At 45.3% G+C, this 24,481-nt stretch overlaps 1 protein-coding gene across 1 annotated transcript in view; it reads left to right on the forward strand.

The window, feature by feature from the left end:
• Nucleotides 1-24,481, forward strand: part of DAB1 (DAB adaptor protein 1) — a 350,013-nt gene that overhangs the window by 282,568 nt on the left and 42,964 nt on the right. Inside the window, exons 9-10 of the mRNA XM_029948917.1 lie at nt 578-643; nt 7,198-7,257. Coding sequence (XP_029804777.1) covers nt 578-643; nt 7,198-7,257 — 126 coding nt within the window. The remainder of the gene's footprint in view (nt 1-577; nt 644-7,197; nt 7,258-24,481) is intronic.

Below are 24,481 nucleotides of genomic sequence, written 5' to 3' on the forward strand. Positions count from 1 at the left end.
GGCTCACAGAGAATGAAGAACATTGCCCTATTTGAAATGGCCCGGCCCTTTAAAGTCTGAAACATGCACAGGGGAAAGAAACGGATTTGCAGTATTTAAAACTAAGAATGTAAAATAAGGTGCTATTTATGGGATGCAGAGGTTTGGGGCTTCTGAGCACTTCAGAGCTGAGTTCGGAGCTTTAGGGAAGCAAAGGGGGCAGCAGATGTAACCCAGATTATGAAGCTGGGCTCCCAGATGTTCCCAGAAGATGTCATTCCCATTCAGCAGTGAAACACTTGCAGATCTTAGTAAGGTAAAATGCCTTGAATGAAGTTACATCTTCCTAAAGATATGCAGGGGGCCATGCAATCACTCCTATACCACTGACCATCAGACCCTTGCTGTTTTTGTTAGAAATGGCAGAAGTCTGCAAGGCCCATGCAGTATTTCAGTAATCCACTTGTCTCTTGAGGGTATTTTCTGTTGTGACTATTTCTTTAATGCTCACTGTGATTTGTATCCTGAATTCCGAATGCTTTTTTTTTCCTCTCTCTTCTTCCCCTTTGACCTTTCCTCTCTGGCCGCTCCGTAATAGTACATTGTGTTTGAGGCTGGACACGAGCCAATCCGTGATCCCGAAACGGAAGAAAACATTTATCAGGTATAAAATCGCTTCTCTCTCTTACCACTACACCAATACCAGTAAATGTTCTGAAGGGTCCACAGAACCGAGAGTGCTCCCCTCACATGGTCACATAGCTCTTTCTGTCATTCAGGCTCAGGGAAGATTCCCGTGGTTGGCGGTTACCAATTGAGTTTTCACAGCTTGTTGTGGAAATGCTTAATGGCCATTTGAGGGCGATGTTTTAATTGTTAATGGATCTTAACTATGTTCAAATGACTCAAGAATCAAACATTGCATTTTTAGTAAGTAACCCATTGGAGGGTTGTTCTCTGTGATACAGAAGGGTCCTTCACTTCTCAAAAGAATGTGCTTGCTCATCACATTTCTTTAAAAAGCACTACTGAAAATGAAGGACAAATTCAAAAACAAATGCCTTTGGAACACAGCACTGGAAATATTAACTGAATAAAAGAAAGTACAGCTCAGTGTTTGACCCCTCCTGAAGGGAAGGTAAATTAATATTCTTCAGTGTCTGCTTCTGTGACAAACCCCACACACGTTTTGACTCACTTCATTCTCACAAACATGCTATAAGTAGGTATTTAACCCTACTTTGAAGAGAAGAAACTGAGACCCAGAGAAGTTGAGTAGCTTCCCTGAGGCTATACAGACATTTAGAGCAGAGATCAGACTCAGTGTGAGTGAAGGCAAGACTCACAGACTTCCCCTGTGCTTGTCCATCGGAGTTCAAGAAACTGCACCATAGCAACACATCAGACACATATGACAGCATCCGGTTTGTCATTAATTAGAAATTCAGCCTTAATTTGAAATACAAACATTATGGAAAAAGGGGAAAAACTTAATGTATTTAATAAGTGATTTTAATTTTCTTAACTCACTCAGTTGTGTGGTCTGCAGTTCTGCCTTGGGCATGCATCACTTGTGTAATGAAAGTAAAACAGATTTTCTGTTTCCGTCAAATGCACAGAATTGTAAATGACCAAAGTATAATATCAGCTCTACCAATAGCTCGGTGTAAACCAGCCCTGTGGAGTAATAATCTTCAGTATTTCTCTCCACTGGATCCGTCTGGACTGGATGCAAGTGTGACATTGTGCTCTGAGGTTTCGTTTAAAATCAGGCTCATGCAGTTTTCGTCTTCAGAGGGAAAACTCACGTTTGTTCTCAGATTTTAAATTATTACAACCTTGTGGTGTCTGAATATGAGGCCAAAGCAACCATTAACTTTTGTCATCCTCTGAAGAAAAAGCACCTTGTAAGACAAAATGGGGCTTTTCAGTGCAGTGAAAACTGAGCAACTGTAGTTAGTGGGCACCCACTGGGTGCTGTGGGGGATGTCTGGGTGTGCCGGGCATCCTGTGTGAGGGAAGAACTGGTTTAGGCAAGGAGAGAACTGGGTTCCAGTTATGGCTGCATCGCCAACTACCTTTGGCTGAGTGGTGGTGTGCAAGACCCTTGCCCCCTCTGAGCCTCAGTTTCCCCAGTGGTAAGCTAGCGGAGTAGTTTCTCTGTCACTCACACATTGGCATGAGAATGAAACAAGGTCGCGTGAAGGATGTAAAGAAGACATAATCTTCTAATTTCTGTATAAGTCTAATTACATGAAATAGAAGTTGGGGTTTTGATTTTTTACTTTGCTTTTCTGTTTGGAGTGTCATTGTAACTACTGTAGTGTAAATGATGGAAAAATAATTGCATATGTTAAAAAAATAAATAAACAGAAAAAAAAAAAAGAAGAGGCTTCATCCTGAGTCACACAGTGTGTGGATTTGGAATTCTAGTCCAAATGCCAACTGAAGTTCTTTTCCTTCTCTGAGCCTCAATTTACTCATCTGTAAAATGAGCAACTAAGACTGAAGAATCTCTTAGGCAAGGTCCTTTGCTGCTTTTTGCAACTAGTGCCTATCATAGAACAATGATTCTTTAGAGAAACATGTACGCTTGCTTTACAGGGCAACAAGACACTTAGAAAGTGTGTGTGTGTGTGTGTGTGTGTGTGTGTGTGTGTGTGTTGGGTAACATTTATTGAGGGCTGACCATGGGCCAGCTTGGTGAATGGGGCCCATGTACAATATCTTCTCTCTCACAACAAGACTGTGTGGCTTGAACCATCATTCCCACCTTCCAGACAGAACGCTGAGGCTCCCAAAAATAAGGTGTCTTGCCCAAGGTCACAGGGCTATAAGAGGCGGAACCCCTACTCCCAGCCAAGCGTCTTTGACCCTGGTAAATGCATGAGTTCCTAGGCTCTTCTTAGCCCAGAATATCGTGATGCAGGGTTTCATGATTAGATTCTGTGTAGGCTCCAAGTCTCTATCTAAAAATCACACTTAACAGTTGTGACCTCTGGATCTTCCCGGCTGTCCATCATTAGCAGGAAGGTACCATTTAAGGAAATGAATATTTTATCACCCTCTGTTCTCCTCTCTTGCTTCCCCAGTCAGCTGGGCCTCAATTTTCGTAACTCAAGATAAGCTCTTGGGCCCAGAGATAAGGCTGGGCTTTGAAGGAACTGTGATGAGGAGCCTCGCTCTTCTTTGTGTTTTAAGGGCCTTTGAGTATTTCACAGATATTCCTCCGGAGGAGACTGCAGTGCTTCTTAGTCTTCAGCTTGCTCCAGGATAGTCTCAGATTTTAACCTATCCCTGCTTTCTGGAATGAGGCAGACAGACCTGGTGCCTAATCCTTTAGCTGTTTTGTGGCCGTGGATGAAGTCTATAACTTCCGTATCCCAATTTCCCGGGCTATAAAATTAGGAATGCTGTATTATCTGCTTCCAGCAGTGATGTGAAGATGTAATGGGCTTGGTACATAGAAGGTGTAATGCGCTGTGTAAATGTTAGTTACCTGTACTTCCTGAGAGCATTGTTAGTATCAGATGCTGCTCCAGAGGTCCTATGATGCATATTAAGTGAAGTAGAACATGACTTGCTCGCCTCGTCTTGTCAGAGAGCCTAGCGGAATGTTGCAGGCTCACTTGACTTGGCTGTTTATCACTCCTGCATGAGGGAAGGAGAGACTCTTGAGTAAATGTAACCTCTCTTTGAGGATTAGTAGTCTCATTTTCCAAACTGGATTAATAATAATTGTCTGTCCTTTTGCGTGCATCAGAAAAAGTTATCAGTCACCTTTTTAAAGCAACACAGAACCTTGCAGTGCAAGGGTTTTTTACACCTCACCTAATTTTGACCCTTGCAGTAACTCAAAAAGATAAGACCAGCTATGATGACTATCATTTTAAACAGAGGAGAGTCAAGTCCTCCGGTTGAAGTGCTGCACCCAAGGCCAGAGCCTCAGCTACTAAACCCGGTAACTCTTTAGTACATTACCATTAACATGCGGGCAAGATTGCAGTTTTCCACACAGGTATTCTTCGAGTTCTTTGGTTCAGAAATCATTTTTATTCGCCCATGAGGTGTCAAGTATTGTTATTTTAAAATGATAAGTCTCTACTCTGATGTCCCTCAACCCTGAAACTGCCTCTCTAACTGTTAGTATGTTACTGAGCTAAAAGTGTCTTCTATACGTACAGTACTTAATGTATAGCTTTTACAGTAGTTTGACATCTATTAACTTCTTCACTCAAGAAGCAATTATGTATGGAGCACCTAGCATGTGCCGGTCACACTGGGAGGTGATAGACCACAGCGCGGTCCCCACTCTCAGCAGGTTTCTTGGTACCCCCTGGGGTGCCATCAGCACTGAGATGAAAAGTCGGAGGCTCAGAGAACAAAGGGACCCTCTGAGGACACACAGCCTGTGGCAGAGCCAGGATTAGGAACCAGATCTCCCACTTCCTTCTGAGAACTGTCACCACTCTACAAGGTCATGTACTGAAATGGCCTATGGGCAGAATAGACCAGCCAGGCAGGGATGAGAAAACAGGACACGAGGCTCAGTCTAGTCTTTGTCCCCTTAACACTTCTGCCCTTAGCACACACATGGTAAATGTCAAGTACTTAAACAGTTCCTCTTTAATCAGTATTTATGGGTGGGAGAACAGGTTAGCAAAAGACAGCCCTGCCCGCCCTAGGCTAACTTATGGGCAGCTACAGTGTGGGCTTTTAGCATGAGAGAAGGCGTTTTTGACATTCATGTGAGTAGCCCAATTACTTTCTCCCCTCCAACAGTAAAACAGGGAGCTCCATTCAATCGGGGGCTACATCCAGCTTGTTCGCTATCACTGTCCCAAGCAAACCACAGAGCCTGATGCATAATCGGTGCCTGACCACTTTTATTTTTGAGTGGAAGAATGTACCAGAGGTTACAAGAGTCCAGAGGAAGACTCCAGCCAGGTAGAGATCCAGGCAAACCTCCCAAGAATGTATCCTGGCTGACATAAATCTTTTTTTTTTTTTTTTCTGACATAGATCTTAAAGGACAAACAGGCAGATTGATATGGCACCCATGGGAGATCCAAAGCAGCAAAGCTTTTTCAATTATGCACAGTTTGGGTTTATCCATCCTGCCGCTTCTCTTCCGTTTGCAGGGATAATTGAGAGTCAGCTGCGGTTCAACCTGCTAAGTGCCCGTAGTGAGCAGTGAATTACGGGGAACAGAAATGCTGTTTGTGTTGCTCAGGAAAGGGTGAGCCGGTAAAAATACAAGTGCGGGCTGGTAATTTATTGGCCCTTGTTAACAAGGACTCTGTAGGCATTCTTAGAGGATTCCTTTTAGAGGGAGCCGAGTTATCAGGAGCAAAGAAATTACGTTCATCATTGGCTACCTGCAAACTAGGGTTTGCCAGAGCAGCTCAGAAAGTGCATCCTCTGCACGTCCATGCTCCCTCATAGTCCTGTTTTCTGCAGAAGTGTGCACAAGCTCCTGTGAGTGTAGAATGTGATGTCAGAGGAAAAGGTGCAGTCACAACAGCTAGGGAATGGTGGGACCAGGAGTGAGAGGCAGCAGTCTATACGGTGCAGTAGTTAAAAAGCGAACTGCCAGAGCTCAAACTCTGGCAGCCCTGCTCACCTGCAGGACGCTCTCTGGGCTTTCCTTTCCTCCTCTGCAGCATTGTGACAGTCGTCATCCTTGCCCACCTGACTTGTCCTGAGGACTGTATGAGAACACATGTACACACAAACATTAAGATTAGTGGCTGGCCCATAGGAAGCACCCTGTCAATGTTAGTTTGGGCTGTTCGTTTTGTTCGATAGCCAGAAAGAGCTGGGTTTGAGTCTCATCACTTAACTAGCTTTGAGGCTTTGGAAATGTTTCCCCGACATCTCTCAGTCTCTCTTTCTACCACGTAAAGTGAAGATTCTAATACGGAGCTCTTGGGATTATTATAAGGATTTGAAGCTAAGCTGATGAGAGTGGAAATCGCCAAGAGGCTCAAGGAATAAGCCCAAATACTTCCTTCTTGTTAATGGTACAGTTAGCTGGCCCAAGCCTAGAAGACACTTTTTTCTTTTTCTTCACTGTTCCCACATTTCTTAGGAAACATTTACCCAGCAGACTAAATGCCTACTGAGTATCTAGGCATCGTGCTTGCTCATAAGAGCTCCCAGTCTGATGAAAAGAAACAGATTAGCAGCCAGTTAGAAGACACTGCAGGCTGATGCCTGGGACGGAGGTGTGAGCTACACTGTGCTGGTTGCTGGGAAGCATAACTGACTGCCTTCAATCCAGACTGTTTCAGTACAGCACCCTTACTGGTGCATTAGAAAAACATTCAGCCGATCTACTGTGCTAATATTATAAAATATGCTCTTACCCTTATTTATATAATGTGTCAGTGGTAAAAGAAGCTCTCATTCTAACCCTTTAGAGTATTATGGTTCCTAAAAGTTTACATTGCTCTCTGCCTTCTCATTTGATCCCTACAGTCACCCAAAGGAGAAGTAGAGCCAATAACACCCATTTTATAATCATGATGCTCAGAGGAGCTGTGACCGTTTTGCGTATGACAGCAAGTGGCCCGATAAGGCCAGATGGAAGAGTAAGAGGAGAGAGGGAGGGAAGAAAATACAGATACATATTTTAAAAAACAACTGAAATTTCCTGAACTCTTGTCTTATACTTTCTATGCCATTAATGGTTCCTTTCCTTAGAAGACATTTTTGGTAAATATCAGATGACGTATCCGCGATTCCAGCAGAAGCTGTTCTTTACACCAAGACCTTGATGTTTGCTATATTTTAAAGAAGCTGGCTCTCAGCTTAAACTCAGATGCAGACTAATTTTAATCACTTTGGACAATTCAGAGCACCTCTCTGAGTCTCATTTCTGTCTTTTGTGAGATGAGGATTATTTTTTCCACCACATGATTTCTGAGGTCTCCGCAGCTTCCTGTCCTGTGATTCCATGAGGAGCCCGATGGCAGACACACCTTGCACACATTTGTCAAGTGACTCACACCCTCCTCCCTCATCCAGCTTTCCTCCGGGAAGGAGCCTGGCCTCCTGCTTCTACACTTCCAGCAGCCCCTTTGATTTGGGACCCTTGGGCCTCAGGGGCCATTCTCATACACATGTAGCCAGCTTGAAGTTGAAGTGTGATCGCTTTGTTCTTTGAAAGTGGAGTATCAACATGTTTTGACTGTGTCAAATTTGATTTTTCCATAGGTTCCCACCAGCCAAAAGAAGGAAGGTGTTTATGATGTGCCAAAAAGTCAACCTGTAAGTGTAAGTATGTCTTCTCTTTTCTGCCAGGTTCCCGTGACCTGCATTCCTACGAGACTGTGTCTACAGCTTGAGGAAGGGAACCCCTCTTCTGGATAAGTGTCGTAACTTAGAGAGCTTTGCCAAGGCCTGTGTGCTAAGGGCTCCTCAGTGAGTCACAGGAAAGGAGGCATAAGGCAGCAATGGTGGTGCTGGGGAAGGGATGCCAGTCTGGACCAAGGTCTGGCCCCATGCGTGGCGCTGAATTGAACTCTGCAAACCACTGTGTCTAAGGGTCTCAAAGTCTGTTGTTCCATGACAAAAGTCTCCAGCCAAAGACTTTATCATACCTGATCCTGTCTCAATCCTGGGAAGGGAGTTGCCCATCCACTTTAAAAGTAGCTGACAAGTCTCAGAGGGATCATAGAAGATATGCCAGGGCCTTTGGAGTGTATAAGGGTCCAGCCAGTGGACAGACCACCACGAAAAAGGTCACATGCAGTGGGCTTGCAAAGAACCCAGCAGATCCACTACATCTGGACCCCATCAGCCAGTGGGACTTCTGGAAACAAAATGTCAAGGTTTGTGATACTGCCGCAAGCCAGTACTGAGCCAGGCCCCTTTTTAGGTCCTCCAGTTGGCCTCAGAAGGCAGCCTCTGTACGTGATTCAGGAGCACTGGGGAGCACTGGCTCAGGAGGACAGAGGACTTCGCTAAGCCCGTGTAAGAACTAGGATGTTTAGTCACCGCTGATCTCATTCAGCTCAGTAATGGATAGAAGGAGCACAGGCTTTGAAAACAGACCCTCAGGAACTCCAGCTCTGACCCTAACAGGACTGTTGTGAGTCTAGATGACAATCTGGAATTTTTATTATTGGTCCTGGACGGCACCCTACAAGAGACACTAAGACACACCTGCGTTTTTCAAGGGCAGATTGATAGGGCAGTTTGAAACCCCATTCCCAGGGTAGCAGCTGAAGGTTCTAGAAACACTTGGCCTAGAGAAGGAACCGTACATATGGAGATGGAAGTCTCAAGGGCCACAGGTTGGAAGTGGGTTTGCACTGTTCTGTATGGGCCAGCCCTACGGGACAGTGACCTTCCTGAACAGTTGTTAAGAGTTAGAGCTGTTAAGTGGTGGGAGCTGTTAAGAGTTAGAACAGCTGGCACCTAGGGGAGTGAGCTCCTCATCACTGGAGCTGTACAAGCAGAGCATGAAAGGCCACCTGTGAGGAAAACTATGGGAGGATTCAAATGTGGAGTGGGCAGAGGGGAAAGCAGAGCTCCTATTGTCCCTTCCATACCTGACCTTCTGTCCTGAGTTGAGTCTTTCTGGCTCATTCTTACCCTCCCCTGCCCCTGTACCCATTTTACCTGGTGAAATTTCTTCCTATCAGTGTCCATTCCTCTACCCAATATCCTGCAACCACCAGACCCCACCTAAATCCTGCTTCTGAAAGCCAACATGTATTAGGTCCCATGAAAAAGCGTATTTGAATGCAGGGTCCTCTTCAAAAACTTGAGTCTACAAGGTAGTAGAGAATATGCCATGAAGTACTGCTCAGAGAAAAAGCTGTTTTTCTCACCGAGGCCTTTGCATTTGTCAAGCCTCCTTGTCACGGAGGCACTGGCCTATTCTTCGTGTTTCCGTTTGGTTCAGCTCCCATCACACAGCTCCCTACAATTCAATTTGTGCCTAAATTGCCTCGCTTGCCCCTAACAGGCTTAGATACGTGAGGAAACATGCTCCATTTGCCACCTTGGTTTTTGTGAATTTATTAACCAGTCTGGCCACACCGTCCCCATGCTTAATAGCTGGAAAAATAAATAAATAAATAAGCCCAAGCTCCTTAGGCTGACATACACAGCACTCAAATGCCAGCCTCAGCCCAGATCTCCGGTCTACCTCCCCCTGGTCCAGCTCTACTGAACTCGGCAGCCTCCTGAAGGAGACACGTCCTCCCCTAATAGCCCAACTTAGCTTTAGGCTCAGGGAGACATTGTGGCCTTCTGCTCAGAGTCAGCAGATCACCCCTAACTCTTTGCCCCACTCCCCATCCTTCCTCTATGAAGAGCATTTAACACACACCACCCCAACTCTTCTCCTGGCTCGTTTCTTCCAGGAGCTTCTGGAGGTCCTTGGGCTACCAGAAGCAGGCCCAGGGCCTGCCATGTGAAACCCAGGGATGACACAGGCACTCTAGGAATGTTTAATAATTATATAGATGACTCTGTTCTGTAGAAAGAATTGATGAAAATCCCTGGCACTTTCTTTTAAAGGGAGTCTCCTGTTTTTCTGACTCTGAAATAGGCATTCAGTGAACATGCTAAGGTTTTGCTTGGGAAATGTCTGGGCTGCCTGAACGGCCAGCAATAGCTTCTAACCCTCTGTTCCCCCAGAGTGCTAGAAGTATCGAGGGGGATGCTGGCTTTTCCACGAACAATTTCAACATTTCTAAAAGCCCACGAGAGGTAGCAAGTCAAAAGCATCAACTCTAGTGGAGAGGCAGATGCTTGCATTTGGTGTCTCAACTCCTGCTCTTACTACCTGTGGGACTTCTGATACGTTCCCTTGTTTCTCTGTACCTCCCTGCTCTCATCTACCAAAGGAGTTACTAAACACAGCATACTAAATGATTTTGAGGGGAAAATGTGTATTGGAAACTCGATCCCACTTTCCTAAACCTCCCACAGGTACTTGCAATGTCCCACAGCCCTCATCCCTCACCGTTCTGGGATCTTCCTGTCCTCCAGGCTGGCCGCTGTAGACCTGCCTTCCTGATGAGTGCATATTCCCTGGGATACCTCTGTGCCCTAAAAATCTCTGTGCCCTATGATCTTGCTGTTTGCTCCCTCACCACCCGCTCCTTAGCTGGAAAGACAAATAAACCAAAGACAACCAAATCAGTGTTTAAGTAGCTTTCAGACAGGCTGAGAGCTTCCACAAATTTCCCAGAAGAAGGAAAACTGCCCAGTGGCCTATTCCTCTAGGAACCTCTGGGCTCCTTCTTCCTTGGGTCCAGGCTGCCCAGAGCCCATAACAGGCCATCACTGGGGAGAACCACAAATCGGCCTGAGTTGTGAAGAGATGGCCAGATCTTCAGCATCAGCCCCAAGTATGCCCTCATCCTGGTCGCCTACTAAGGGTTCCTGGGCATCTTTTTCCATCTCTAAACTTCAGTGTCATAATCCATAAAGAGAAAGTAAATGCCTGCCCTGTAGCTATGTTTGGAGGATTAAAGGAGACATTTATGTCAAACCCTTAATGGGATATGGATGAGATTAAAAGAACATTAATGTTGGTCGTCTATACAAGCAATCCACCAGCCAAGAGTTCACACTGAGAAGGCGATTGCAGGTATTCTAGGTGATTTCACACCTCCTCTGGGAAGCCTTTTTCACCTCAGAGTAAACAGCCCCGCTGGGAGACCTCGGTGCTTCTCTGTGTGATGGCCACAGTGCATGGTCACTTTTTCTTTATGAATCCATGTGACCCATTGGACTTTGAGTCTCTTAAAGGCCTTGCTTTGGGGTTAATGACAGTACCTGCCTTAGAGTTTTTGTGTTAAAGATGAAGTGAGCTGGGGCACCTGGCTGGCTCAGTCAGTTAAGCCTCCGGCTTCGGCTCAGGTCAGATCTCACCTTCGTGGGTTCGAGCCCCGCGTCAGGCTCTGTGCTGACAGCTAGCTCAGAGCCTGGAGCCTGCTTCTGGTTCTGTGTCTCCTTCTCTCTCTGCCCCTCCCCCTCTCATGCTCTGTCTCTCTCTGTATCAAAAATAAATAAAACATTAAAAAATTTTTTTAAAAACGATGAAGTGAGCTGAAGGATATGAATCAACACAGTGCTTGGTGCAGAGTAGCGTTTCAACAGCTGTGAGCAGTTACTCTTCTGTGAGCTCTGTGAGGTCAGGAGTCGCTTTTAATCCTCACTCTCTCTAAAGTAACTCTTCTGGGGATTTCTGATCCCTTTGAGCTTTTGATGGTATGCTCTTACCCCGTTGGGGTGGGGGGAGTGGGCTGGGAATCATATATGCCCGTGTAAATTTTTACAGGCCTTGAAGTCAGTGGGATCTTTGACTGCAGCTCTGAAACCTCTGTCCTAGAGTCTCAGTTCCTGGGTCAGTGTCACCTTACGTGGTGAGAGGTGTCCTCATTAAGGTGTCACATTTGATGTATAGGATCCGAGTTTGGGGCAGAAATTAGCATTTGTTGCATTTCTTCTAGGTCTTACCCACCTCAGTGCATCACCTTATGGGAACGCAGTTTTGTCTCAATCAATTTGGCTTTTCTGTGGACAGAAAGCCAATTCCATCTCTTTACTCTCCTCTCCGACATTCATGCATCCATGCCCTAGTTTACCCTACCAGCCCCATAACCTTAGGGTGCTAAGCTTTACCAGCCCCTTTCTTATTCCCTTTTCACAAATAATGTGTTAGTATGCTTTTGTTTCCTTGTCCTAATCTGGACCTATAATGTTGCCTTCGTGTAGCAGATTTGTTCTTAGGGTCATACTACACTCCCCTCCACACTTACCTAGGACTCTGAGCCAAGATAATGATTAATCCCATCCACTCCAAGAAATAGACATTTCCTCTCTTCCTAGGCAGCTGGAAGATTTGCACACAGGCTTTATTTTCATGCCAGGGTCTCTGAACTCCAATAGCATGGACGCTTGCTGATAGGGAATGTTAGCTGGCTAGAGAGGCAGGGAGGAAAGAGCGTATGACTTGGGCATAGCCTTGAAGGAAGAGCAGGACTTGGCTGGGCACAGCACCTTCTGAGCATATCATTAAGGTACTTCGCTCCTGAGTTTTTACATCCCCTACCAGGCAGCACTCAGAACTGGTAAGTTTATCATCAGTTTCCTTCTCAGAGAAACAGGTAGCCTTCCTTTCTTGCTTCTGATGTTCTTTGGACAAATGTCCTGGCGTCTTTGGGGCTGTCAGGAAGACACATTCCTGAGTGGAGAGGAAACTGTCTGCTAAGCGGCCCATTACTGTCTCCATTATTTAGTGCTTTTTGCACTCTGTTAGCCTTTGGACATGATTCTGGTTCTACATGGGGACCAAGTGGAACAGCACGTTACAGGCTGCTGAAGTGCAGGTTTTGGACCCTACCAGGCCCCACAACACTCAACTTCATTGAGACTTAACCTTCATGGTCAACTGTTTCAGTGACACAGACCTCAATCTCAGCACGCTTAATGTCATTGTCACATGAGAAATACCCAGCACTTGTCTTCTCGCCTCTCCCACTCCTACCTCGTGTAATAGTCTTATGGCTAAGGGGCAACCGGGTGGCTCAGTCGGTCAAGCATCTGACTCTTGATCTTGGATCAGGTCAGGACCTCATGGTTCATGGAATTGAGCCCCGTGCCAGGCTCAGAGCTGACAGCCCTCTCACATTTTCTCTCTCTCAAAATAAATAAACAAACATTTAAAAAATATATTCTTATGGCTGAAAAGGATCTTTTATCCTTCACCCTATAATTGCCGGGTTTTAAACCCTTTTGTATGTACTAGTCAATGGATTCTAGCAGAACTTCCTTCAGCCTTTGAAAGAGAGTCTTAAAGGTTTGGCTGGTGGTAAATAGGAAGGACTCAGCTTGTGGAACTGACCATCTGGACTCCACATTCAGTTTTGGGGGATGGCACATGGATTCAGATACTGAAAGGAATAATCAGACTCCCCCTGAGAGTCTTTCCTCCCTTTGGGTGTGACCTTTTCAATCACTTCGAGTTTCTGAGACTCTTCTTCCTGATCAACAGAGCGGAAATGATGACCATCCTCTGCCAGCATCTCAGAGCTTTTGTGAGACTCGTGAAGGCCTGCAGGAGCGTTGTCTGTGAGCACGAGGGGTTGTTTTCATGGTCTCTGGGGACGTAAAGACCAAGGAATGGTCTACACTTGCTCATCCAGTTATTTTATAGACTTTCCCAGGGTTACAAGAAAGGCTCAAGTTTTCTGACAAGAGAGCGCACATCTGGCTCACCGTCAGGAAGAAGTCTGAAACTATCTGAGCTGATTTTCAGAGGGAAGGACAGCTCTCAAAGAGTAGTGAGGTCTCCAGCCCTTGGAATATTCAAGCAGTAGGTGAATGGTTCTGTAGGGGTTCTTAGGCTGAGCAGGTGGACTGCACTAACAGACCTTGGAGCCATTCATCCTTTTTCTCGTTCACTTTTCCCAGTGTTTATAATGGTTAGTGTTTACCTCACCCTTGTTCCCAGTGTCTCAGCTGCCAAACCAGGCACCCCAGAGGCCCCTAAGTGGAGTGGCCCATGAGCAGCCCCATCATTATCTCTACCATCCTCTCCCTGACTTTTGATTTGCCCACAATGAAGAGCACAGCAGTAAGTTATGGCTTTGCCCTATGAAGTTGGTACTCTGGATGGAAACAAGTTTACTATGCACTGTAATCAAAGCACCACACTGAGCAAGCACTGGGCACAGAGAAGGCACTTAGAAAATTAGTCCCTCCTTAGTTTCCTTCTGGAGAGCTTGACATCAGGGTGCCGCATCTATCTGGTATGTTCTGAAAAGGAGCCACACTGAGAGCATTGGGTTAAAACCCTAGTGATCAGCTGTGAAGTCCAAGGCTCCCTTCATTTCCTTTCTTTGTCCTATAGTGCTAGGCCACCAGCCCTGCACACTGAGAGTCTAAGCTAACTTAGTCGGGGAAAAAGCAGGTAGACTTTATTGAGTAGATACTATATGCCACGGACAGCCTAGATTGTGGTCTCAGCCTATCTCACTCAGTAATCACACCTGGAAGGTGGATGTCATTTACATATGAGGGAACTGAGGGTTCCAGAGGTCATATAACTCACCCCCAGTCACAAAGCTGGTAAGTGACAGAGCCCAAAACTGAACTTCCAGCTTTTGTGACTTAGGCAGCCACACAATTTCCATGAAAACACACTGCTTTTAGGATTAAAAGCATGTCCTCTTCCTTGCCGTAGTCAGGGTCAGTACTCAGACCAGTTTCTGTCTCACGTGACTCATTGCTTATGAGTCCTTATAACAATGCTAGGGCCGGCCCCTGGGGTGGCTGTGAAGCCCTCTCCCCCTCTTCAGCCCAAGTTCCCTGAGGCACACCCACATCTGACTCGTTCCTGACCCCTCACGCTGCCTATGCACTGCTTTCTTTATCCTGATGTTGAAAAATTATTTGTGAATCCCAAAGAACAAATCTCAAGGAAAGGTGCCACCCTCCAAAAATCAGAGAGCTGCTCATTTGGCCTTCCCTGACTCCCACCCTCCAAACGTCAGTTTCTGTACAAGAGCCCTGTCCTCCAACAATCAGTATTCAGTTGATTTTCCTTGCCTTAGATTTAATTCAGTCTCCCTGCTGCAAATGTAGGAAGAGTCAATCCATTAAAGTGAAGAATTGCAGAAATTCTCTGGACAACTGTTCCTAACCACCCCCACGAGCCCCCATCTTTCATGGCAAATAAATTTTCATTCACAATTCAGCAGTTGGTTTTTCCTTTAGTTTGAAATCTGGATCAAGATGTTTCATAATTGAATTAAATCTAGTCGAACATTTGTCAGTTTCACTTTCTCATTAAGCACCACATTGTAGAGAAATTATAATTATCGGAATGCCGTTAACATAGATGTCACACCAGAGGAGGTCTTCCTGCACTAAGGGAAAGGAATCTGCATCGACATATTCCCACAAAGCAAGTAGAAGGCTGCCCATCTCATGTTTCTTAGATAGGCTTTCGGTTTGCAGTGCTTAACAAAACTGTCCTGAGATAGAATCCTAAAGTCCTGGAATCTCAGAGTTAATGGGGACATTAAAATCTGCTGGTTTAGCCTTCTCACCAATGCAGAGATCCCTCCAGAACATTTGTGATGAGCACAGATGAACGTGTGTGACTCTGGCTTTGGCCCAAATGCCTGCAGTGACAGACCTTCATGACTTTTGTGATCCTACAGCTCCCTTTGCTGGAGAGCCCTCCTTTTTCAGGTTCTTTTACAACTTCTAATTCATTCATTCATTCATTCATTCATCCATTTGGCAGAGACTTACTAATGACCTCCTACCTTCCAGAAAGTGTCCTACTCACTAGAGATAAAAAGATGAATAAGGTCGGCTACTAGAGAATCTTAATGATGACAAGAAGGTGGATGTTTAAGAATGGTTGTAATCCATGTAATCTTCCAGGCTGTAAGAGATTGTCTCCAACATGCTCTGGGAGCATGGTGGGGAGGCAGCAAACTTTGACCAAGGGAGTTCAGTGAAGTCTTCATGCAGTAAGTAGAGTCTTAAAAGATGACAGGAACATGGCACCAGAGAAAGTGTGGAACAGTATTCAGGAAGAGGGAACTGAATGTTTAAAGGCACTGAACTGTGGAAAAGCATACCATATCCCAGGGGCTGATGAAGAGTCTGGGGTGGTGGGACTGCAGGATCCCTTCCTGGGAGCAGGAGACAGGGCAGGGAGGGAAGCCAGCCCCTGAGACTGAAGGACCTGGAATGTGGTGCTCAGAAACTGTGATTGGCTGGGAAACACTGGTGCCCTTAGGTGTGGAGTAGCACTGTTAGAGTTGTGAATGTCAGCTTCACTTTGGTGGCCTGCGGCAGGGTCCTTGGCTATTGCAGAGACCATTAAGAAGCTAATGGGATTATCCATGTGTATCTATCAGGATGAAGTCAGGAAAACAGAGCCCACACAAGGTAATTTAATACAGGGAAGTTAATGTGGAGAACTAGTTACAAAGATGTTAGAAGAGCTGAAAAGCCCAAGAGAGGACAGTGGAGCAACCCAAATCAGTAATATTCAGAAGCTGCTACCATCCCCAGGGCTGGAGGACAGAGAAAGGGGCCAAGGCTGCCTGGACACTGTGACTGCAGAGGGGCAGGGACCTTGGCAAGAAGGGCTGACTGGCTGGTGGAAACTAGAACCATGAGGGAGATTCATCCACGGCCAGGAATACTGCCTAAAGAGACCCAGGGAGAAATTCAGTGCTTCTCCCCTCTTTCCACTATCCAGCATCCATCCACCCCTCCCATTGGCCAAATTGAAGTGGAAGTGGGTTGGCATGGCGGCTCGGGCAGTGTAATTTACAGGATCAATCCCCTGTCATACTACACAGAGCAGAGGGAGGGCAAGAGTGGGTCTGAGGGCAAAGAGGTTAAGGGGTAGGCAAGAATTACTGTAGGTCTGGGCTGAGGGTAAGGTCCTGCAGACAGGGAGAGTGACCGAGGGAGGGAAGGAGGGAAATGTGTATATTTGAATGAATGACATTCAGGTCTAGAAAGTAGGTCTAGAAAGATCTTGCCGATGTGGTGGGGTAAGAGAAACAAGGTCTAAGATACCTCTCAAGTGGCAAGCTTTGGCAGGTCAGGTAAGCAGGCAACAGGGCTAGGATGCTCTGTCTCCGTTCCTGTAGTTCTGCCATTTACATGCATGCTGTTTCCTGTGTCTGGGTTCTAAGAGTGTTTGTGGATCAGCCTTTCCATCTACTGCCTTCAGGTTCTTGCCAAAGACAGTAGTAATTTCTTTCATCCTCCTCTCTTTTCTCAGTCCATGACTCGCATTTGGGCAGTGTCACATTATCACTTTGAATGATATCTGGCTCTTTATTCCCAGTTTGAAAAACCAGGCTGTCATGAATGGAAGGAATCAAGCAGAGTTGTAGACAGCCCGCTGTTAAATCATTCCCCAAACTTGTTTTCCGCAAATGCAAATGTGGAAGGGGATAAGTGCTTGCATAAGCAGTTGTCTGGTGTCCTGTTTGCTCAGTTGTGTGTTGGCAAAAATTACATCCAGATAAAACAATGATCAGTCCATCGCTGTGCTAAAATTCCTGCCCCTGGTCTCCTGCAGGAATGGTCTCCACACTTGTTATAAAATCCTGGCACCTTAATTCAAATAAACTGTGCACAGTAGCCTTTTATATAAGCAGATGGAAGAGGAGTTGTGGTTGAAGCTGGGTTGAAGCCTCAAGGCCTACCCACCTGGAATCCTTTTCTGATGCACAGAAGTTTCTGGAAAGGAAGAGATCCAGAGAAGGTAGTGTGAAAACCACTGTCAGAAGAATCCACTAGTTAATTCCATGGAGGAGACCAGTGGGGTATTTAGATGAAGAGATTCTTCACATTATTTTCCAGTAGTGCCTTTGTTCTTCCATAATTGAATTTGTGAACACAGATTGGGAGCCTGTTCTTTGGTAGGGAGTAAAACAGCACAAAATTTGAAGTTTGGGACACCTGGGTGGCTCAGTCAGTTAAGTATACAACTTCGGCTCACGGTCTGTTAGTTCGAGCCCCATGTTGGGCTCTATGTTGACAGCTCAGAGCCTGGAGCCTGCTTCAGATTCTGTGTCTCCCTCTCTCTCTGCTCATCCTCTGTTTACTCTCTCTCTCTCTGTCTCTTGTGGGTGTGTGCTGTCTCTCTCAAGAATAAATTTTAAAACAATTTTTTAAGTTAAAGCTAATCAGAGCTTTATACTTCTTAGCTGTATAACTCAGCAAAAGGCTTTATCTTTTGGATTCTTCTGAATGACCAGTTAGCAACAGGGGAGATTACTTGGTACCAACGTGGAATTACAGTCTGAAGTTTGAGCCTTTTGAAGCACCTGGATGGCTCAGTTGGTTGAGCATTTGACTCTTCATTTGGGCTCAGGTCATGATCTGATGGTCATGGGATTGAGCCCCACGTTGGGCTCTGTTCTAGGTGTGGAGCCTGCTTGGGATCCTCTCTCCCTCTCTCTTGGCCCTGTTGCCTCTCTCGTGCATCCTTGCTCTCTGTCATTTTAAAATTAAAAAAGAAATTAAGAACAAAAACTGAAGTGTGACCCTTTCAGCCTGACTACTTAGGCGTTGAATTTATCTCCCTCAGTTACCAGCTGCATGACCTCAGATAGTGTGTTCACTCATAAAATGTGGATAATGGCTGGGTGCCTTCCTCATAGGATTATTATGAGGACTAGATAAAGTGATACATGTATAACATATACAGTGGCTCCTGGTACATAGTGCTCAACACATGTTAGCCATAATTGTTATCATGAGCTGTTATATGGGCATAGGATTATGTCAAGTGCTTCGAGAGATGGGAGGAGGAATAAGATCTGGTCAAGCCACTAGGGTGCTTGTGGTCTTTGGGCAGGAGTGACTTCAGTATATAGAGTGAAGGGCTAGAGTGCCTTTAACTCTCCGTGGCTGAGCACTGTCAACCAGATCAAGTGTAATCTGAGAGCTTGTTGTAGGACCGAACCTACAGGAGCGTTTTGTGGCTATAGGGCAGGGATAACCAACATGTGTAACTACCAAAGGATGCAAGGCACTTAATGTACTACGGCAGGACTCTCCCAAGCAACCGGAACAAGTAGTCTCTTCTCTACTGTAAAGATCATTAAAGATCAGAGAAGTTATATCACTTAGCACAGCTAGAAGAGGCATCACTAAGAATCTAAGCCAGTTCTCTCTGAACATAACACGAGGGTGACCTAGTTTATCATCCTAACTGGGTCACTTTTAGAAGGAAAAAAGGGTATGTTATTAATAATGACATCAGGACAATAGGCTTGAACAGGAGCTGTCGTGAGCAAACCAGGATGCAGGCCCACCTTATCCAAAGCCGGTGAGTGTCCTGCCTGACTGGGCTATCCTGTCTCAAAGGCCAGAACACAGGAGATTTCAAACAGAAGGCAGGAAGCATCTGTCCATCTTGCTCTTGGCACTCTGCACCAGTTGTCTCCCTGTGCGGAAACAAGCCCATTACCACCCACAAGACAGAGGTGCCCTGGCACATGCTTGCTCCTTCAATGGGCATAATAAATCATATCACTTTGAGGTCTGTTATGTGGTGAAAAGATGTGGTCCAGGGGTATCTGTTCACTGCCGCTGCTGTGAGTCTATCATTATTCCTTAATACAGACCATTAACATTCACAGAACCTTAACTACAGCATCTCTAATGAGCACAGCTATGATATACAGTTCCCCATAAATATCCATTGATGCTGACACTCATTCTCTTTTGGTACAGTAATTCAGCTTTTCTGGATAAATCATCAAGCAGAGGCTCTTTTTTTCTCCCTAACTGCCATTATTAGTGGTTACAAAAGAATAATGAACAAACTCTGGTTGTAAAAACAAAAAGAGAGAGAGAGAGAGAGAGAAAGAGGTGAATGGTCATGGAGAATACACAAGTGTATGTTGGTGACAGTCCTGCCCTAAACCATGCGAAACCTGTTTTTGCATGACTTAGAAAGGAGGCAAGAAAGGACTGTTAGCTAAGCACTTACTGGGCATCAGGGAGTAGACACGTTGCTTGGCAAGCTGTATCTGGTTCATTGAACCCCAACAGTGCATGGCCTAACAGTCATTTGTGATGCTTTAAAAACGCGGCTTCCTTGGCCCCACCCCCGAGATCTGCTTTTGTACAGCTTGCATGTGCATGCATTATATGTGAAGGGAGATTTATAAAGCTCCCCAACACGGTCTGATGCTCCCCTAAGTTTATCTAGTTTAATTAACAAAGCACCTATGATTTCCCCCACTCCATAGCTCAGAAGACTGAGGCGGAGATGCTAGGGGGAGAGGGAAATAAAGTCTGGCTCTGAAGGAGGCACGCCTTGCTTTCCGACTTGTACGTAAAGATTGGCTCCCAGTAAGGTGACGTTGTCTCACCTGTTACACGTTCTCCCTTGCTCCACCCGGCATTCCTGCCTGCCGCAGGGCTCCGCCAGCGCCTCGCCGTGCTTCTCCCCAGCATATTGGGAGCTCTGCTGGTCTCTGTTACTCCTCTTTTCCCTCATTGTATGCTGCCAGCCCAATAATCTGGGTTTGTTCCCACTTTCCTGTAGTTTTCAGTCGCCTAGCCTTGTCTTTCTGGCTGTTTCTCTGTTATTCTTTCCACAGTCACCTAGAAAGTTCTAACCGTATGACCCCAGTTAGCATTACAGGGATGACACTTGCAGTGTGATCCAGCCAGGGTCCTTCAAGAATGATCAGGGTGCACTGTGGCAGGGTGGGCTCGTAAACGGCGTGCTGTGGTTGCTCCTTCCAGAACTCTCACCTCTCTCCCTAGTCTTAAAATACAGATCATCTGATACCCTTTGTTCTCCTCACCATCGCTTAGTAGTTAAGAGCACACACTCCAAAGCTAGCCCACTTTGGTAAACATGATAGCTCTATCATTTGCTATCTGGATGACCTTGGGCAAGTTAATGAACCCTTCTGTCCCTCAGTGTCCTCTGAAAATCAAGACAGCAGTTGCACCTGTATTTGTTGTAATAATTAAATGAGTTAATATGTAAAAGTGCCTTAGAATATTGTCTGTGTCTGCAGAAGAAGTTCCATCTAAACATTAACTCTTGTTATTATTGTCCTGCCAGACCCCTGCCTGGCCAAGAAGGGATGAAGTCTTAATATTAATATTAAAACCATTCCTTCCTCTTCAGACCAGAATGGACTGTTTGAAATACATTCTAGAGATAGAGTTACCATTTCTTAATGAATGATTGTATGCCACAGTGTGGGAAAGAGAGGAATCAAAAGTAACTTGTACATCTGGGGTCTTTATGGATCTTCCAAAACCAGAATAATCTCAACCACTTGTGACCTAATCCAGGATATCTTGAGTAGTTTATTTATTTTTTAAATGATTGAATTTCTTTTTTTTTTAAATTTTTTTAATGTTTTATTTATTTTTGATACAGAGAGAGACAGAGCATGAGAGGGGGAGGGGCAGAGAGAGAAGGAGGCACAGAACCGGAAGCAGGCTCCAGGCTCTGAGCTGGCTGTCAGCACAGAGCCCGATGCGGGGCTCGAACCCACGAGCGTGAGATCTGACCTGAGCCGAAGTCGGAGGCCCAACCGACTGAGCCACCCAGGCGCCCTTGACTAGTTTAAATTAAAAAGGTCTTTCCTAGAACATAGCCAGCATGCAGGTAAAGAGGGTCTCTGCCTGTGAGGTCTGTGTGGCATCTCATCAGGTATGCCATCCTCTTGCCCTGAGCTCCCTGCTCTTCAGAGATATGGTATCCAGCACCGGAACACAAACAGGAAGTAGTTTTTGCTGTAGTAGGATGCACAAAGCATCCCTGTTGCTTTAGGTGCATAGTTTCTGCAATACTGGAACGCACCTCAGGTGGCTAGAACCAATCTCAGGTCACTTGTGCATTGTTCAGGCATCCTTTCCTTCACCCATTCCACTGATAGTTGTCTACTATCACTGTGTGTTGAGTACTGGGCTAGGCACAGGTGCTGTACAAATCAGACCAGGTCCCAACCCTTGCCCAGCTCACATCCCACAGGAGAAGACTGCCGACTAACACGTTACAAGACTAACAGAGCACGAGTGTGAGCCACAAAACCAAACAGGGTAATGTGGTGAGACAGGGGGGTGGGGGTGGCTCTCCTAATTAGGGAATAGGCAGAGAAGGTCTCCCTAGTAATGTGACATCTGAGCTGAGATCTGGATTATGGAAAGAAACCAGTGAAACAGAGACAGGAGAAAGCAAGGGTGAAGACATGTCCCTGTGGTCCGTGGGGAACAGAGAGAAGACTCTTGTTGGTCAGAGCACAGCTGGAAAGGGGAGAGCAGAAGGTGAGCTCAAACACTGGTGGCAACGAGGCACTAGGTCAGTCCTTCAGGCAGTGGTGCAGAGTTTAGGTTTAATTCCAAATATAATGGAATACAGTGGAGTATTTTAGGCAGGGAAGTAAGCCTGGTTTGATATTTTTTAATACCACTGAGACTGCTATAGTACAGATTAACTTAAGGAGTAAGAGTAAAACCAGAAGTCTAGGCAAAAGAGAATGCAGCAGAAGAGATGAAGAGAGGCAGGCAGAGCTGCAGACAGTTAACATTCCTTAGTGAACGGTTGGAAGTCAGGGCTTGGGAGAGGAGGTGAGGGCTAAAGCATCTATGCATGTGTTGGTAGTCTTTACAGAAATCAAGAGACAAGGATAGATTGGGTTGGAAGAGGTCCAAAGTTCTTTGGACATATTAAGCTTGAGAGGCTAAATAGTATGAAATGCAATTTCTAGCAACCAAAGGGAAGGGTGATATCAGATATTGGCTCAACTTCCAATAGTGAAGCATGTCACAAGTTGACTGTCACCCTTCAGCCACCAATGGATCTCACAAATGGGGAGGACTTGAAATTAGATGAAAATGCCATCCAGGTTCTAGAAGGGCTAGAAGGATATCATATCTCCTTTTTTTTTTTTTATAATGTAATCTTTTCTGGAACATCTCCTTACTATTGCTTTGGAATCAGAACAAAGACCCTTTACCCTGATTAAAAAGCCTCGCTGGGTCAAGTGACAGAGTAGATATGAGATCCTTTCTGGAGTTATAATAGTAAATGCCAAGTCTTTGTGAGTGAGCAAGTGTGTGTATGTGTGTGTGCATACATGTGCGCACACATACATGCCGAGCATTTGGAAACACCATATGGACTACCATACCCCCTGCTTACTAAGTCATCCTATCACCAAGTTTCTTTCTGTTCAGTTTCCTATTCTCTTATGTAAACAAGTTCATCCATTCCCTCATTCTGTTTCTTTAATTTGTCAATTCAATATAATTTCCTATTGTGTACTAGTCACTGGGCTCTCTAGATATTAGGAATACAAAAATGATCAGACGAGATCGGGTGCATTCAGGGTGGTATGGCCGTAGACAAAGTTTTGCAGTTAAAAAAAAAAAAAGGAATACAAAAATGAAAAAGATACAGTTTCCCATAAAAGGAACTTAATTAGTTCCTACAAGGTCTTAGTATATAGTGGAGAAGAATCAGTGAAGCTGGACATATATGATGCCCAGGGGAGGATCATCTAATCCATCCTTAGGACTTTGGAGGAAGATTTGGAAGCGGTAACTAGACCCAAGTCTCAAGGGATTTGTCATAGTTCTCCTGATGAACAAGGATGGAAAGGGTAGCCAGTTGCAGGGAGTAGCTTGTATCAAAGTCTGAAGGTAAGAGAGACCTGTTATGACACAAAGTTACAAACTATTTGTAAGTTGGACAATCAATGAGAGACAGTTGAGGATAATACTCTTCCAGATTTCCTGATTCCAAACCTTTAGGCTGCTTTCCACGTCTATTCTCTTGGTGAACATTGCCTCACCTGATCTTTGGAGATCTATGAAGTAGCCATTTCCCTCACTATTTTACATATGAGCAAGCTGGGCTTTCCTTGGGGCCTTAGTTTCCTTGTTACAATCTATGTGCCAGGTTTCTCTGCTCTGACTTAACTGTCTTCTCTTAGTGTGTACAATTGGGAGTGGAATGGTGATATGGTAGTAAAGAACTAGACTAGGAGCTGGGAACGTGGGGTTTCATCCCGACTCTGCAATTCACATCATGATTTTGAAAAAGTTGGAGGCTTCAGTTTCTTCATCTGAGAATAAAATACTGGAATAAGTTGACTAAGAGATCTCTTCAATCTCTTCCAACTCAACTACCTGCAATTCTGCAACTCCTAAAATTATTCAAACTGCCGTTCAAAAGGTGCTACAAATCATCGTATTCCTAAAGAATACTCTGCCAAATTGTTGACTTCCTATTTGACCCAGATAAGCAGACACATATTTGGAGGTCTTACTGTATGTCACATGCCACAGTAATGAAGCATTACCTGAAGTCTTACCCAAGCTGATCTCCCCCTAGTCTTGTGAGATGGATATTTCCCAAATTTTACAACAAAGAAAACTCAAGAAATGAGTAAAGTAATCCAATTCCATTCACCCAAAAATAGAAGTCTGGTTTTGGTTGTTTGCCATGCCTTCAGTCGTGTGCATGGCATTGCAGCAGTGAAAATGGCACACCCTGTGTGGAAGTGCTCAGTGTGGCACCTCTGTTGTGACACTCCTCATGCTCCAACCTGAATCGGAACCCTCTGGATTCCGTAGCTTGGCTCTCACAGCTCGGAGAAGGGACAGCATCTCATTCCTTGCAGTGCTGGCACTGGGCCTCACTCCTGGTGGGCATTCAGGAAGTTTATTAATTATCAAATGAAGTCCTTGAGGATGGAATCCAGGAATGAAGATGTGAATAAAGAAATGAATGCCTAAGCACGTAAAATCTGCATTCTTCCAAAGAAAAGGAAAAGCATGTTGCGCAGAACGGCTGTCAGAGCAGCAGGCAAAGCCCTCCTGACTGTTTTTTCCTCTGCTGTGACATCTCTCCATTTGTGACTTCCTCTGATTTGCTCCGCACTCAGCCTGAGCCTCCGCCACTCTCGCTTGATTTCAGCTCCCTCGAGTATTTCTTGTTACAATT

The sequence above is a fragment of the Suricata suricatta genome, chromosome 8, assembly GCF_006229205.1.
Source record: "Suricata suricatta isolate VVHF042 chromosome 8, meerkat_22Aug2017_6uvM2_HiC, whole genome shotgun sequence".
NCBI lineage: Eukaryota > Metazoa > Chordata > Mammalia > Carnivora > Herpestidae > Suricata > Suricata suricatta.